This window comes from Sorex araneus, chromosome X (assembly GCF_027595985.1).
Source record: "Sorex araneus isolate mSorAra2 chromosome X, mSorAra2.pri, whole genome shotgun sequence".
Lineage (NCBI taxonomy): Eukaryota > Metazoa > Chordata > Mammalia > Eulipotyphla > Soricidae > Sorex > Sorex araneus.
Genome location: NC_073313.1, coordinates 287101148 through 287117590, shown reverse-complemented (window position 1 = coordinate 287117590; position 16443 = coordinate 287101148). Strand labels below are relative to the sequence as shown.

General features: G+C 42.2%; 1 protein-coding gene across 8 annotated transcripts in view; it reads left to right on the top strand.

Moving 5' to 3' along the window:
* Nucleotides 1-16443, top strand: part of AFF3 (ALF transcription elongation factor 3) — a 602210-nt gene that overhangs the window by 569201 nt on the left and 16566 nt on the right. For all 8 annotated transcript variants that reach the window (XM_055122984.1, XM_055122987.1, XM_055122986.1 and 5 more), the window contains 3 exons: nucleotides 10841-10904; nucleotides 13729-13865; nucleotides 16273-16344. In XM_055122984.1, the coding sequence (XP_054978959.1) occupies nucleotides 10841-10904; nucleotides 13729-13865; nucleotides 16273-16344 (273 nt within the window). The remainder of the gene's footprint in view (nucleotides 1-10840; nucleotides 10905-13728; nucleotides 13866-16272; nucleotides 16345-16443) is intronic.

Here is a 16443-nt window from a genome sequence, read left to right as displayed (position 1 = left end):
AAAGCACAGTGGGTAGGGCGTTTGCTTTGCACGTGGCCTACCCAGGTTCTATTCCCAGCATCCCATATGGTTCCCTGAGCACCAACAGGAGTGATTCCTGAGTGCAGAGCCAGGAGTAACCCCTGTGCATTGCCAGGTGTAACCCAAAAAGCGAAAAAAAAAAAGAGCAAGTTCATATGGGAATTTCATTTTTTTTAATTTTTAATTTTATAAAGTAGTTTACAATATTTGATTACTTTTAATATTCAAATACCAATCTCACCACCATTACTTCTTCCCACAACCATATTTTGATGTTTCCATCCCGAACCCCAATCTCTGCCCCAAAACACAACCAAAATAATATATTTTGTATTGCTTGTTATGAAAAAACACTGAAAATGTTCCAAAAAAGTTTCCTTAGAGGAAAGAGTGTGAAAATTGTTGCATTTCACCCAGGGCATTAAGCCCTGCTATAAGAGATCACTAACATGTTGTTAAAAGTTGAGCCTTACCAAAAAAAAAAAGTTGAGCCTTGTGTGCATTTGTCTGTAAAAAAATTTTTTTCTCTAAGATTGGTTGCCTCCTACTTTAAACCCCATCAAATGTGGTGCGGTACTCTTGGAGTATGAGTGGTGTAAGGTTTTCTTGGCTGTGCGGTCCAGGAATAGGTCCACTTGTGGTTGAGGCTCTGTCCAAGAATGTAGAGAGAGGCCATGAACTTGGTGGCAGTTGGGTTCTGGAGGTTTTCGACTGCTGGGGTTGGGTCCCTTGGGTCAGGGAGGGGTCTCACCCACCCCCTCCAGGACACCCCAAGTTAAAGAGCCTGGCGCAAGGTCCAGCAGCATGGTTATGGGGAGTGTCATCACATGGGAATTTTTATTTTTTATTTTATTTTACTTTATTTGGTTTTTGGGTAACAGCGATGCACAGGGGTTACTCCTGGCTCATGCACTCAGGAATTACTCCTGACGGTGCTCAGGGAACCATATGGGACGCTGGGAATCGAACCTGGGTCAGCCGCATGCAAGGCAAACACCCTACCCACCATGCTATTGCTCCAGCCTTGACATGGGAATTTTAAATGGACAAAATAAAACAGAGGTCCCCAAATGTTTATGGACTATTACCCTCTTCAGGACTGGAGCGATAGCATAGTGGGTAAGAGTGTTTGCCTTGCACATGGCCCACCTAGGTTTGATTCCTCCATCCCTCTCAGAGAGCCCGGCAAGCTACTTAGAGTATCCCGCCCACACGGCAGAGCCTGGCAAGCTACCTGTGGCATATTCAATATGCCAAAAACAGTAACAAGTCTCACAATAAAGACGTTACTAGTGCCCACTCGAGCAAATCGATGAACAATGGGACAACAGTGCTACAGTGCTACCCTCTTCAGAAAAAAAAAAAATCTCTTGGTACCCCACCCCTCCCAGAAATCTCTCTTCTATAGGAATAACAGAAAGCTATCCTCACTCTCACACCCCATCACCACCAGTTCTCCCTGAGGCATGTAAAGCTCCTGAACTGCCCCAGCACTGTTGCCCACTTGGGGAAGCACTGGGGTAGCCTGTGCTTCGCATCCCAAGCTAAAGCCAGTGACGTTATTAAGACCTACATTTCTAAGCAGCCGGATTCTGAGGAACGATTTGTTTTCATAAATTATCATAGACAAAGAATAATAGTGACCCCTGAAAACTTGTTTGCTCTAAAATCATTTCCTGTAAAATATGCTTTATTCCGGGGGAAAAAAAGAGATCTTGTCCTCTACCTAACCCTGGGCCCAGACCCCACATTTCCTTACATTCTTTACATCAGCTTTAAAGGAGAAACAAGAAACTCATCAGTAAAAATAATGCTGGAATGTTCTTGAAGTGCTAAAAATGACAAATGATAAATATTGGATGCTGAAAATTGTTTAGGCTTTTAGTGAAAGAAATTGTGCCAAGAAAAAAACCTGGAAGGCTTGTCCTGGAGAACAGCATCGTTTCAAGGACTTTTCTTGAATCCTGTTTTCAAGCTCCACAGTTCAACATGACTGCAGAATGGGGGAAGAGGGCACTCTGCAGTAGATCTGGGCAGATCCTGTGCTCTGATTGCTACCTGCAGCTGAGAAACAAAATACACCCTCAGTTCCACCCACAGTCAGAAAGTGAAGGGGTTAGATGCCACCAAGCCCCCGCTGCCTTATCTACAAGAACATTCTGATGTCCCAAGAGGCGTCCCAAGATCCAGTGAGATGCTCTGTCCCCAGGGAGCACATGGGAGAGCAGAGTCCTGATAGGTGACTCCCTGCTCTGTTCCTCTCGCCCACCGAGAAGGCAATCCCACCCCCCCTTTGGACAGCTCAGAGAAATCACCAATCTGCATTGTGGTCCTCGGTCATTCCCTGGACTGCCGCAAGCTAATTAGGGCACAGCTTTTGGGGTAGGAGAGGCAAATTCCCAGTTTCAGCTTGTTTGTATCATTTCCTGAAAATGCTCCAAGAGAATCAGATTTGGAAAAGTTTTTAAGGAGGGCCCCAGAGGATGAGAACAGTGTTTGTTCCTCTCGCCCACTGCTGCAGCCAAGCTGGAGCCCTCCCAGCCTTCTCCTGGCCCTCAGCATCTCCCTTCCTCCTCATCATCCCCGCTGCTTTGCTCAGGAGGGAAGGAGCCAGTAATTGATCCCAGGAGTCAGGGACACATAATGGGTGTAGAATCAGTTGGTCAACTACATGCGTAATTAGGATTTGGTATGTCAATTCGCTTTGAGCCTTAGCCATCTGTGTAAACTGGAATTATGTTTAAGGGCAGTGTGGAAGTTTTTATTTACAAAGTCACAAATTTGTATTAATGTAAGTCTGTATTCATAATGCTCAAACATGGGGCCAGAGGGTCCAGTGGGTAAGGTACTTGCCTTACACGTGACTGACCCCAGTTGGATCCCCAGCATCCCAAATGGTCCCTCAAGCACCACCTGGAGTAATTCCTGAGTTCAGAACCAGGAGTAACCCCTGAGCATTTCTGGGTATGCTCCTACCCCTACCCCCAAAAAAATGTCTGCTCAAACAGAATGGATCTCAGAATCTCAAGCACCAGACACTTCCAGATAGTGATATTAAGTGACACACACATACATGCATACACACACACACATTTTAAATGCAAGTAATTTTCCAATGTATGAGCCCCAAAATTAAGTCAGAAACAACAACTAGACACTCAACTTTGATTTTCAGTTTTTTGTGCTATTTGCAAGAAGAAATGGTTCTCAATCTTCTGGGACCGTGGCTAATGAAATTTTTCTCACTATCTGTATTAAGAAGAAGGGTGTTATCATTCGTTCTTCCCATTAGCAATATGTCTAATTTTTCTGGCAGACAGCTACAATAAAACTGTTATCTTCTCTTATGGATATAGACATAATAGAATAAAAAAAGCATTCCTACATATCCATCATACAGAAAGATGTCATGTTCCAATTGCTGTGTGTCCCAGTTTATTTGAAATCCATAACAGTAAAATAAACATGCAGCTCAAACAGCCACTCAGCCACTGAAGTAAGAAAGTCATGAGGGAGATTCTTCAAGCTTGAAAAGCAAAATCAGAATTGTCTCTTCGTTGAAACAGTAAAAATGTGTCCCTTAAGAGATCCATGGACTAGGAAGCCACAAAAATTGTGTGAAGTGTCTCCCAAGTTTAGTTGGCATGAACTGAGCCTTTACTAATGGCAGGTAGAGAGGCAGAAGCTTGCTTCAGGCACCAGGGAGGCACAGAGGCGGCCACCCTGGAAAGCTTTCCTGGGAGCACTGAATTCTGGCCAGCTCTTGCTCCCCTCCCCGAGCCACGGCCCCCCCCCCCAACTGGAGCTCCTTCCACTTCCTCAACTTCAACAAGCAGTGAAATGGGAGAGGAAGAACTCACCAGAAAAGAAAGTACTAGAGAATTAGCATGAGAGTAATTTAGAGTTGATGGAAATCCAGTTATAATGATCCAAACAGTAACAGATGCTACACTGTCATTCAATTTTTATAAAGCCTAATCATGTAGCTTTAAAAAAAAAAGTAAACTCATCCTTTTGTATTATAAATACTCGTTAATGGTTGAATAAACATGCACTTCAGACAACAGCTGAATCCAGTGGGCTCTCAGTAACAAGTGTTAAATGAACCCAGCTGAGTTAAAGTAACATTCCCAGGGGGGAGATGCTTCCCTCCCCCCTTTCTTTCTTCTTCTGAAAGTGTGAGGAATCCACATGCAGGTAAATTGAAATTCTCTCCTTTACAACTCCTCCCCAATGTTGCCAATTAGAAGGAGACCTGCACGGGCCTTGAGGATGCAAATAGAACAGAACAGAATCACGCTTATTTAAAACTGTGACCCGGGTCATGTGTTCTCCAGGAAGGCGCCTCCTGCCTTGATGTGCAACCACGCAGGATGCCTGCAACTCTACAACCACAGTTCCAAGGTGTCAGTGTATGATCATCAAACTTAATTTGAAAAAATATAGAACTGTAAGAATGTGTGTCAATGAGTGACAGCACTTGATTCAACTCAAAGACTAGAAAGTGATCCAATGTGTTAATGCCATGAGCTGTAAATTGCTTGGTGTCATAATTAGTGACAGGTTGTTCTTGGCCCAGAGAATTGAGGGCGAACATCAGAAAACAACGAAGGAAAGAAAGAAAATTGTGAGAGAACAACTGTCGTGAGGACCTCGGTACAGAAGACTGAGCAGAGTTAACGTGGTGAGACGCTTGGCGGGAAACCCAAGCTTCCTGTCCCACCCTCCGTATTGCCACTTTGGGAAGCCAGCAACCCCCCAGTGCCAAAACTGCCTCCTGCTCCCATAGGAATGTGCTGTCACTTGCCCACATTTCACAGGGATGAGGCAGTCATGAGCATCACATTCAGCCAAACCACCAAATGTCCCATCTGTCTCCACAGCGCTTGGAACAGGAGCCCAGATTCTGCCTCCCAGCATGGAGAAAGGCTCTTTCTCAGCCCTCACGGTGGAAGGAAGGCCGGCGCATGTAAAAAAGAGGCCAGGAACTGGGCATTTGTAATATAATTACACTCTACAGTCTCATGGCTAAAAGGACTTTAATTTTATAAAGGATGGGAAGACTCCTATACATAAAAGGTCAGATCTCTTGCAGTATGATTTAAAAGAACACCAATTGAAATCCTTGTGTGACTGATATTACAGCAAGGCAAGGCATTCCCATGGAGAGTCAGCCATGGGCTTTGTTCTTCTCTCGAGTCATTCCTTCCCAGTGACTTCAGAGCTCGGCCCAGTCCATTTTGTTTTCCTGAGAAGCCATTAGTATGTCTTCATGTGGAATTGCTTCATTATGAAGTTCCTTGTCTCTCATCCAGCTCCTCATTCTGTCCTAAACAAACCAGATAGGGGGAGAAATGCAAGCTAGGCTTCTGGGTGTGGGCAAGGCCTTTCAGATCATCCTGACTGAAATCTTAGAGAACTATTTTTAAGGGTTTTGTAAATTAAGTTATTTCAAACTGTCATTCCCAAAGAACAACAAATGGATAAGTTCCTATTTGAGAGAAATTTGCTTTCTATTGAACAACAAAAACCTGTGGTTCTTCACCTGTCCCTGGCAGGAGCGCATACTGATTTTTCTGTGTGGAGAAGAGAGAAGCAGTTATTTGCAAGAGCTGATGACCTGTGTAAAATGAGGAATGATGCTTCCTGCTCCTGAGAAGCCAGGTTCCAGGAGCTCTTGGGCTCCAAACAACATCAAGAACATAAAAACAAAACTGCATTTGAATTCTTCCTCCCCCAAATGCAATTGAAGGCAGGGACACGGCTCCATGGCAGAGACCTTGAATTACATATGTCGGGCTCTGAATTCCACCCCTGGCACTGGAGAAAAAACAAATGCAGCAGACCTGCTTTCTTCCGGAAGTACTTATAATACCAAGACCAGCACCCAGGAGCTGCGATTCCCAACAGCCCTCCAAAGTAGTGTTCCCTTGCTTACTGCATTAAATATGATTACTGAATTCCTCACAGAGTGCCTCAAAGCTCCAAGGTTGTCAGAGGATCAGTTGTTAGAATATTAGATGATGAAATAATTTGGGATGCAATTTCTCTGCCTGTCTGATTCTGTGTTTGTTTCCCTATGAAAATAGTCCAGCCTGTGTGGTTGTGTAGACCTGTTTGTTCAGATGGTGGCGCACTCAGTCCTGCCATTCGCACCGTGCAGGCTGGCTCAGCAGAGATCTGAACTAGAAGGGAGTTGGCCAGCCTCTCCGCGGGGTACCATTCTCCTGCCTCTCCACCACAAAGAACAAAAAGCAGGTTGCTTTACTGCTCCTGCGCCAAAAGCAGTCTGGGGGGAGCTCAGCCTGAGCTGCTGAGCTGCTTCGGAAGACCTGGTGTCTGTCTGGGGGAGGGAAGGGAAAAAGCTTTCCATTTGAATCAAGTGCCCTGACAATCTGTGTGCAGAGTCTTTATGACAAAGACGTATGTGGGTAAGCATTGATGGTTAGATCACTCAGCCCCATTTCTCAGGTGCCTCAAATGCCCAGTTAGCTATGCACATGATGCTAAATTGAACTGTTATTAGTTTTGAACATGTATCTTCATAAAAATACCTGAACTATTGGAAGCACTGTAAATAATTTTAGTATCCAAATGGAAAACAAAACTCCTAAGTTTTCTATGTCAAAAAAATTAAATAGAAGACTAGGGGCTGGAGCAATAGCACAGTGGGTAGGGTGTTTGCCTTGTATGCGGTCGACCCAGGTTTGATTCCCTGCATCCCATATGGCCCCCTGAGCACGGCCAGGAGTGATTCCTGAGTGCATCAGCCAGGAGTAACCCCTGTGCATCACCAGGTGTGACCCAAAAAGCAAAAAAAAAAAAAAAAGAAAAGAAAAGAAATAGAAGACTAGAAGATAAAAATCTTGTTTCACCACAAAGATAATTAGATTATATTTTAGTGCCTTTGCACATGGTTTTCTGCTCCTGCCATGAGGTAGACAACAGTTTTTCTTCCCTGTTGATTTGCGCTCCTGTCAGCGTGATGCCCCCAGCAGGCATCAAGACTCTGCTGCATAGGCAGGGTGGCGACCCATTGATGCCTCTGCCTTTATATGATCTGTCGAGAAATCAGCAAAAAATAGAAAAATAGACTGGTCATGAGGCAGTCTTCAGTGAGACTGTAGAATGCCTTCGATTATGTACAAAGATAGGAATTCTAACATGCTCATAAATGGACTCCTAGTTCTTAAGCATCTGAGGTTGTAGCAGCTTTGATAAAGGCAGAAAATGCCATGTTACTCATCCACATACTCTACTATTTGTGACTCAGTCTCCATATCAGGTTTTTAAAACGTGTTCTCATACTTCAGAGAAAAATAGCCTTGATTAAGGAACCCATATTGAAGAAGTGGGCATCACAGCCATCCATCCCTAGGGGTGACTTACAAGGTTAGTAAAAACTACAATGCATAGCTTATTACTGAGAGAATCCTTTCATGAAAACAAAAGTGCATTTGGAATGATGATCTATTAGTGACAAGGTCTACAAAACAGGGCAAAGGAAAAATGACCATACTCATCTGCTAGAGTATGGAGCAGATAATGATGTGGAGAATTTCAAGTTGCCATGGAGATGTGCTCTGGCTCATTGGCTGCACTGCTGCAGCCCACAGAAGCAACTTCTCTCTTCTGGGCTCCGAATGAATTCAGTGATATTCCAGGGAGACTTATTTACCTTCCGCCATGTGCCTAAAAGTACAGGGTGAGGAAGATCAGAGAGCCATGCAGCATTTTCTGCTGACAGTAATGTCTCCTGCAAAGAGTTGCACACAGGCAAAACTATAGCTCAGTACAGCTCTGAAGGTGATTAAATATCCAGAGCTTAGTACTACCAAGAAATCTTTCATTACATAGACTGAGTCAACCAAGGTTGCCAAAAAGGCCTGGTGGTAGAATAATATGAAGAATTGGTAGTATTTGGCTCATAGTATTTTGCCCAGTTGGTAATATTTGACTCATAGTAGGCACTTAGTGAAAGGAACATTTTCCAGATGAGGAGAAGCATTGAACGGAGTGTCTGAGGTCCGGAGAAAGGCCCGGGGGAGGGGGAGGCCGGGGCTGGGGGGAGGTGTGGGAGGCAGGTGTAGGGAGGGAAATGGTAGAGTTGCTCCATGAGTGAGTGATATGGTTAACAGGGTTCAGCAAGATTATTGAGATTTTATTTCATTGACTCCAGAAGATGACTTTAGGTCTGTGAGTAGATTGGTAAAGTAATGAAAGGTTGGTTTAACAAACATTGGTCATGTGTTAGAGTGAAACTAGAGGGGATGTGAGCTTAACCTGAGAGGCACATGTCATCAATGGGTAAAGAAGGAAGGTTTACAGAGACACATCATAGTAGAGACGGCTATGATGACACCTGAAATCCTCTGTGAGTACTGAGACATCTGAAGCTCATGATCTGGGATTGGATATAAGTGGATCCTGGCCTGTCACTGTGGGACTTGAAGCAGAAGGGCAAACCAAAATTCAATGTAGAGGATTTTCATAACAGTGAAATGCCTCTTATGATCTAGTATAACCTGTAGAATTACAATAGTGAATCCTGATGTAAACTATGGACTTGGGATGATGATGATATGTCATTATAGATTAATCATTTTAGCAATATGGACCAGGAGGGAGATAGTCCAGAGAGTATGGAGGAGCATGAAGGACACAAGAATGAGCTTACTTTATGCTCAGTTTTGCAGCGAACATAAAAATGTCTATAATATAATAAAAAGTTCATTAAAAACAAAATATTCTAAGTTTTCATACATGCAGTATACTATTATTAGCTGTAATTGTTAAATCCTAACACTCTTTATCACAAGAAAAATTAAAGAAGTGTAATTATGAATGGGGACCCCTAGAGTCCATGTTGCGATCACTTCACAAAATGTACAGGTGTCAGATTATATCTCTGAAATGAGTATATGTTCATTATACCTCAAGTGGAAAAAATAATGTTAATTTCCTGAGTCAAGCATTTAGGAGATAAACTAGAGCAGCATTTCTCAGTTGGGAGCTTAAGGCCCTCAGTGGGCACCCGGGAACCTTTAAGAGGGCCACCGTTGAAAATCACATTGGGGGCCAGAGCATGAGACTAAGGACCGCAGTCAGAAAACATGGTCAGAAAGCAGGATGAGAGACACTGAGCCAGGCAAGCAGATGCAGACAGACCAGCACCTTCCTTCCCACGGATGGTTCAGTCCCAAGCGCATGCCCACCCAGATAACTGGGAGCTGTGAGGTCTGCAGAGTAGGCAGAATGGTGAAAGTCAATGAGGGAGCCTAATTAGACACATTAAGGAAATTCTGCAAATACGTTCCTCATTTCTTGGTTGGGAGAGTTAAATATCCCTAACGTGTTCTCACAGTACTGACAACATTTTATCAGGAAGTAAGAGACAGAAGACCAAGTTCCTTTTTCTTCCATAATTTGTGATTTGAAATGAATTATTTATTATGGCCATGGTTTGTTTATTTGATTGGTTCACATCATTAACATGAGGATATTAATTTGGGATTGCAGTGTGATTGTCGTGGTATATATGATGTATCTAAGCATGTTGACCTCTGAATAAAAGGGTGCTGCTCTGACTACCTAAAATTGCATTAAGGAAATAGCTTCATTTTAATCTGAATGAAGACAATTAAAATCAACATAAAACAATAGTTTAAGCATTCACAGATTACTGTCACTGCTTACATCTCATCTCTCATTCAGGGAGTCCTTGCTTATAGGGAATAATCATGAATAAGCCAAGTCTATTGTTAGCATCACTTTATCACTATATCACTATCATCCCGTTGCTCATTGATTTGCTTGAGCAGGCACCAGTAACATCTCCATTGTGAGGTTTGTTACTGTCTTTGGCATATCGAATACACCACGGGGAGCTTGCCGGGCTCTCTGAAAGGGGCGGAGAAATTGAACCCGGGTCTGCTGCATGCAAGGCAAACATCCTACCCGCTGTGCTATGGCTCCAGCCCATTGATAGCATAAAGACCCATAATACAAAATAAGAGTTTATACTGATGGCACCCAAAGCATGTAGATTTAAATATGTGTATAAGACTCAAAGCCTTTGAAGGTACTGCCTGAAGAGTGGCTGAGTGACGCATCTCTGAATTACCTTCATCTCCCTACAGACTCAGTGCTGCCCAGGGTTATTGCTTTAATAACGCACATGTCTGCTGTTAATGTTTACCAGCTAGCTAATCAGAACTCTAGAGAATGCATGCCATGTTTGCATTGTTACAAGGTACACATCATTTTACAATTAACTTCATTACAACTGGAATGTAATCACACAGCATTACCTCTATTAATTTTTTACTGTGACACTTTAAAATAATTATATCTATAGATACATGTACTCTCGGTGCCACTTGTGCATATAAATGATACTTGTTTTCAAAAATGTACACAATCTACTAACATAAATATTTCTTTGGGTTTTGGTCCTATATTTACAGTCTTTACATTAAGAGGGATTTTTTTGTATTAGCATCATATGAAATAAGATTTCTCACTTGTCTTCTTAACTATGCAATAAAATAAAAAGTCTTTTTCACAAATTAGGCAATGGGGAACCATGTGAAAATCACTGTAAATGTCGACTAACAGCACATATTTTGAGTGTTTTTAATAGCTAATTTCAGAGAAATATACTTGTGGCGATTTACAGAGACAGTAATCTGAAAATACAAAATATACTTGATTACATATTAAGCAGATTTTTAGACTTGTCATCAAGTTTGGAATAAAGGAATGAATATTTTCAAAGGATCTCACACAATAATGACATTAAATATTATTCTCCCGTTAGGCCACGCAGTGCAGATTATTTTATGCAAGAAGCTAAACGGATGAAGCATAAAGCAGATGCAATGGTAAGACCCTTTCTTTCCAGATACAGTCTTCCAAATTATGTTTGTATTTCAGCTTCATCATTGGGGCAATATAGCTAGGGTAATTATAAAATCTATTACAAGGATGGCTGGGTCTGTTAAATGGAGAAATGTTTATATAATCAAGTGTTCATAGCCCAATAAATTATTACTTCAACCAATAATGTCTGACTTGGAGAAAGCCCTGGATAAATGAATATTTCAATTAAATCTTAAGGTTTGAATAGTAACTAGAGGCAGTGCAGTCAATAGGTCCTAGTTTTTTTCCTTCATTTTTAAAAAGTAGAAAAAATAGGGTTTGGGGGTTTTGGTTTTGGTTTTTGTTCCATTTTGTCTTGTTAGCCAGGACCGTTTGGTCCCAGGATCAAATCCTTTTTTTGAAAACCCCCATGTTATTCACATGCATCTGCCATAATGATCCTTCCTCTAAAGCTCTACAACCCAGAGCAAAAGTCACCATGATTTGATATTTTCAAAGAGTAACTTTTCTCGCTTAGATAATTTCCTATGTGCTGTTTTTAGGCAAATGCATCTTTGCTGAAAGAATCATACAGTTGTTTCATCCTCCAGTCATCTCCAGTCACTCCTGCCTAGTCATTTCAATTCTGTTCCTCTCTGGTGCCCTTAAGTAAGATGAGGATGATGGGATGAGCAAAGCTTTACAAATGACCTTTAGAGTTTCATTCCTGGGTCGAAGTTGCATCGCCCATGACAGTGCCTCTCTCCCAGTGTTGCTAACACCTCCCACAAGCATCTCTGTGAAGATCATTGTCTAGGAACACTTGAGTATGAGGGAATAAATCAGACTATTATAAAGCAGAGAAGGTAAATAGAGGGGGACAGCTATTGTCCTCCACCCCACAATCTCATAGAGAGTGTTGGTCACTCATAGCTACTCATTCTTGGTCATCAGCTATTGGCTATGAGCTTTGATTTTTAAAATTTTGTGACTGAATCATTCACTGCCATAATGCCCACCTTATTGCTCTGGACGCTGCTCCGGCCAGATTGCCCTGCTGTCTGCACTCATCTGCTCACACCTAATCACATGCCAGGGAGATGCCTGTGCACCAGGACCTTTACATACTCACAGCCCCCTCTGACTCACCAATGTGCTGTCAAACACACTCACCCCTCATGTCTTCCACATATGTGGCCCAGCGCGTCATTCTTCCCGTGTCCAGTTCATGTCTCTCTGTAGCCCTGTCACCTTCTCCCTTCCCATGTCACATTGTGACTTGGACTCCTTGCTTTGCATTTTGTTAGTTCATCACAAACTTCCTTGCATGTTGAACCAACCTATGGCTACACGTTTTTCTCTTCAGAGGCACATAGATACTTCTAGGAGGAGCTTTTGTGTCAAGTACATATAAAACATAACTGCGTACTTAAAATGCTTGTTGAATTTACATAACATCTTAACCTAAATAATGCTGCCAAAAAATTTTACTCTCTAGTCTGGCATTTCTCAACCAGGGCCCTACTCTAGGCCACTAGGTATTCCAGGAGACCACAGATGAAGATCATGTAAATGAGGATCCACCAGTAGGACAGAGGAGTGATATGGTTGGGCGGATGCCACAGTTGGAGAAAGATTAAGATACACTGCTCTGGCTTATTAGTGATTTAAGTTTAACATTCTGATTATAGTGAAAGAGTTTTGGTTTACATTTCTACTTTCCAGTGTATTGTTACTAGTGGGAGTGGAGCAATAGCACAGCAGGTAGGGCGTTTGCATTGCATGGGGCAGACCTAGGTTCGATTTCTCTGTCCCTCTCGGAGAGCCCAGCAAGCTACCGAGAGTATTTTGCTCACATGGCAGAGCCTGACAAGCTAACCATGGCATATTCTATATGCCAAAAACAGTAACAGGTCTCACAATGGAGACATTACTGGTGCCCGCTCGAGCAAATCAATGAACAACGGACAACAGTGATATACAGTGCTATCGTTACTAGTGAGAATTTTTTTTGAGGCAAAACTTAGATTAGTAGTTAATTTGTATGATTTTGTTTTGATTTATTAATGGATACTTGAAAATTAGGGAGATTTTGCAATCCAGATCAAGTCACAGAAAGCAGCAACCAAAAACTTGATGTATACTTTTATATGTATGAGAACTAAAACATAAAGCTGGTTCTTGACTCGGATAACAGAAATAGATGAACAAATTTAGATTATCTACAGATAATATCAAAAAATCTTGATTACAAGCCTTCAGATCTGAGCCCGTTCTGGATAAGCTGGAAAGATCGTGCCTTAACTTTTCCTTCTTTTTCCTCTTCTCACTCTTATCGTTAAATGCGGTCCTAATTATTTACAAACAATGTATAAAAAAAGGAATAATAGGGAAGTATGGAGATGTAAGTGTCAGAAAGGTTAAAGATAATAAACCTGATCTTAAACCATCAAAGCTGGGGTGTAGAAAATGAATTAAGAAAAGTCTTTTTGGGGATCAGATTTACTGAGTTCCAGTGTATCTTTAGCACTGCATAGGAGGTAAGACCAAAGGATGAAGTTGCCCGACCAGGAGAGGTTCCACAGGGCAAACCAGCAGGGTTGTCACGCAGGCCTGAGGCAGCCCATGGCACTGGCTCTGTGGATCCCAAGTTTCTGTGCATCACCATTCACACCCTGATTCTGAATCTGAAGAAATGTGGGGGAACAACTAGAGAAGGAAGCGTAATGTGTCCGTCTTAGGTTCCTTTACAGGATTGAGGAAAGCCAAGTTTATCCATGTCAGCACTGTCTCTGTGCCATGTGCAAAAACCGTACTTAAGGGAGGTCTGTTTGCTGTGTTGGTCAGGTGGAGAAGTTCGGGAAGGCTTTGAACTACGCAGAAGCAGCCCTGGCATTCATCGAGTGCGGAAATGCCATGGAACAAGGCCCGATGGAGTCCAAATCCCCATATACGATGTACTCGGAAACGGTGGAGCTCATCAGGTGACAGTTGTGTCCTTGCTGGGGACGGGGCAGGAGATGAGGAGTGCCCAGAAATACTGAGAACACTGGGGAAAAGGCAGCCTAGACCTTCCGCTGTCAGTAACCAATGTTCACGCCCCCAAATATGAAAGTAAGATTTTGCCAGGCCCTTCCCTACACCCAGGCTTTTTTGCCTCTGTGTGCCTGATTGTGGCAAAAAACTGAGGCTATGTAAACTGTGACATGCCCATGCCACCCTATTAGGAAGTGGCGGATTCTGAGCCCAATCTAACCTGATTTTTCTTTTAAAATAAAAAATCTGATTCAGATTAGTATTATCTGAATTTTAACTACATGAAAAATGAGTCAGAGCTACTTAGAAAAGAAAGAGATTTCTGGGGATTTATGAAAATCTTCTCAGAGGGAACCATGTAACTCTGAGCTGAGGCCGACACAGGCACCCAGCCTGGAGCAAGACATGTAATGTGAGGAAAGCAGCATTTCTGACAGAGACTTGCCAAGGGGCTAGGTAGGAGATTCTTATGTCGCGCTGGAGACCTGGGAAGACACCTTTCATGACTTTAAGAAACCATTGAGGGAGTTAGTTGATCCCATCATCCTGCTGAGTTTTGTCATAAGATTCATGTTTTGAAGGAGAAGGCCAGACATAGAAGGACTGCACTCATTTGTGGAATAATTTTTTCATATTATAAAAAATAATAATATGAGACTGACACCCAAGGGTAGTAGAAACAAGGGCAATGAGGATTACCCCCATGGTTTGGAAGCCTGCCTCATGTGCTGGAGGAGAAGGCAGCTGGGATAGAGAAGGGGTCACTAAGTCAGTGATGGTTGGAGAGATCACTCGGGATGGGAGATGTGCGCTGAAAGTAGATAAAGGACAAAACGTGATAGCCTCTTAGTATCTGTATTGTAAACCATAATCCCCAAAAGTAGAGAAAGAGTTAAAGGGAAATTGCCTGTCATAGAGGCAGGGGTTGGGGTCAGGGTGGGGTGACAGGAAGGGTACTGTGGACATTGGTGGTAGAAAATGTACACTGGTAGAGGGATGGGTGTTCCATCATTGTATGACTGAAACTCAATCATGAAAGCTTTGTATTTCCCAGTGGTTCAATAAAAAAAAAGAAAGAAAGAAACTGTAGAAAAATCCCTATAGCATAAACCAAAGAAATACATGGTAATATTAATATAATAAAATAATAACTATATTTTAGAAAAGTAAACCCCCAAAATTCTAAAGAGCCAGAAAGCAGTGATCCATTAGCTTTAGAGGAATGCCAGTTGTACTGTGGAGGCCAGAGGAAGTGGCATGATTTTTTCAGGTGGTGAAAAAAAATTTAAACTATTTAAAAACCCACTTGTTAAATCGTGATGTCTGCATTCAGTAATAATAACAAGATTCTTCAGGAGGGAATGGGAGAAGGGAAACTGAAAGTTTCATGTTTTCTCTGACTACCCTAAAGACTGGCTAGTGGAAATTCCTCACAGAAAGAAAATAATAAATGACTCTTGAGACATCAGGAAAAAATGCAAGAACAAAAATGTGGATATATTGTAATAAACTAACCTCTCTGAAAAATCTGAGACTCCCTCAAGGCACTGCAGAATCTGCATATTATCGAGATAATACAGTGCCAGGGGCCTTCCTTGAGCAGTTGGCAACAAACTAGCCCAACTTGCCCTGGGCTTTACAAATACTCTCAGTAACTCCTTGTGACAATGCTAGGTATTGGTCATTTAAAAAATAACAACAACAACAATAATAATAATAGTAAGTTAAGAAAGCCAAATAAGCCAAAGAATACAGACTCATCCATCTGTTTCCCACTGATTTCAGGACTCCCTAACTTTTCCACAGTTGACTTTGTTCTCTCAAGGAGTCTGCAGTATTAATTGGGTGACTTCTTAGAAGAAAGAAAAGCCCACAGTTGCCTGGTTTCAGAGAAATGTGTGGAGTTCCTAGAATACTTCAGAGTCCCAAAAACACTGACTCCGCTGTCTAGTAAATTTCCTTCTGGTGCCCAGGGCTGAATCCTAGTAGCACCCAAACCCAGCTGATATGGTTCTCTTGACAGTGACATTGGGGCATTCTCTAACCCTAACCCTAACCTAACCCAGGCATGAAAAACTCCTGAGCTGATGTCCCTCTTGACTTTCTGTAGCTTTTGGAGTCGTCTTGTTAAAGAGCAGGAAAAAAACTCAATAAAAGTCGTCCTGATTCGTTATCACAGAAATGTAATGCTGAGGGGAAATGGGGCTACATCAGTGAGTTCTTAAAAATAATCATCAGCAAAGAGTATTAAAAAATAAACTAAGCATTGGGAAGGAAGAACATAGTTCTTAGGATTAAGAATTCAATTCTTAGGATGAAACTCTTACTCATTAGTTTCCCTTTTGTTTTTTCTAGGTATGCTATGAGACTAAAAACCCACTCAGGTCCCAATGCCACTCCAGAGGATAAACAACTGGCTGCATTATGGTAAGTGTTTCCCATCAGCTTAAAATAGCTCCTGCATTGGCAAAGCAGGTGTGAAATGCATGACCTACTCAGAGCCTTCTGATATGCAAACCAAGTGCC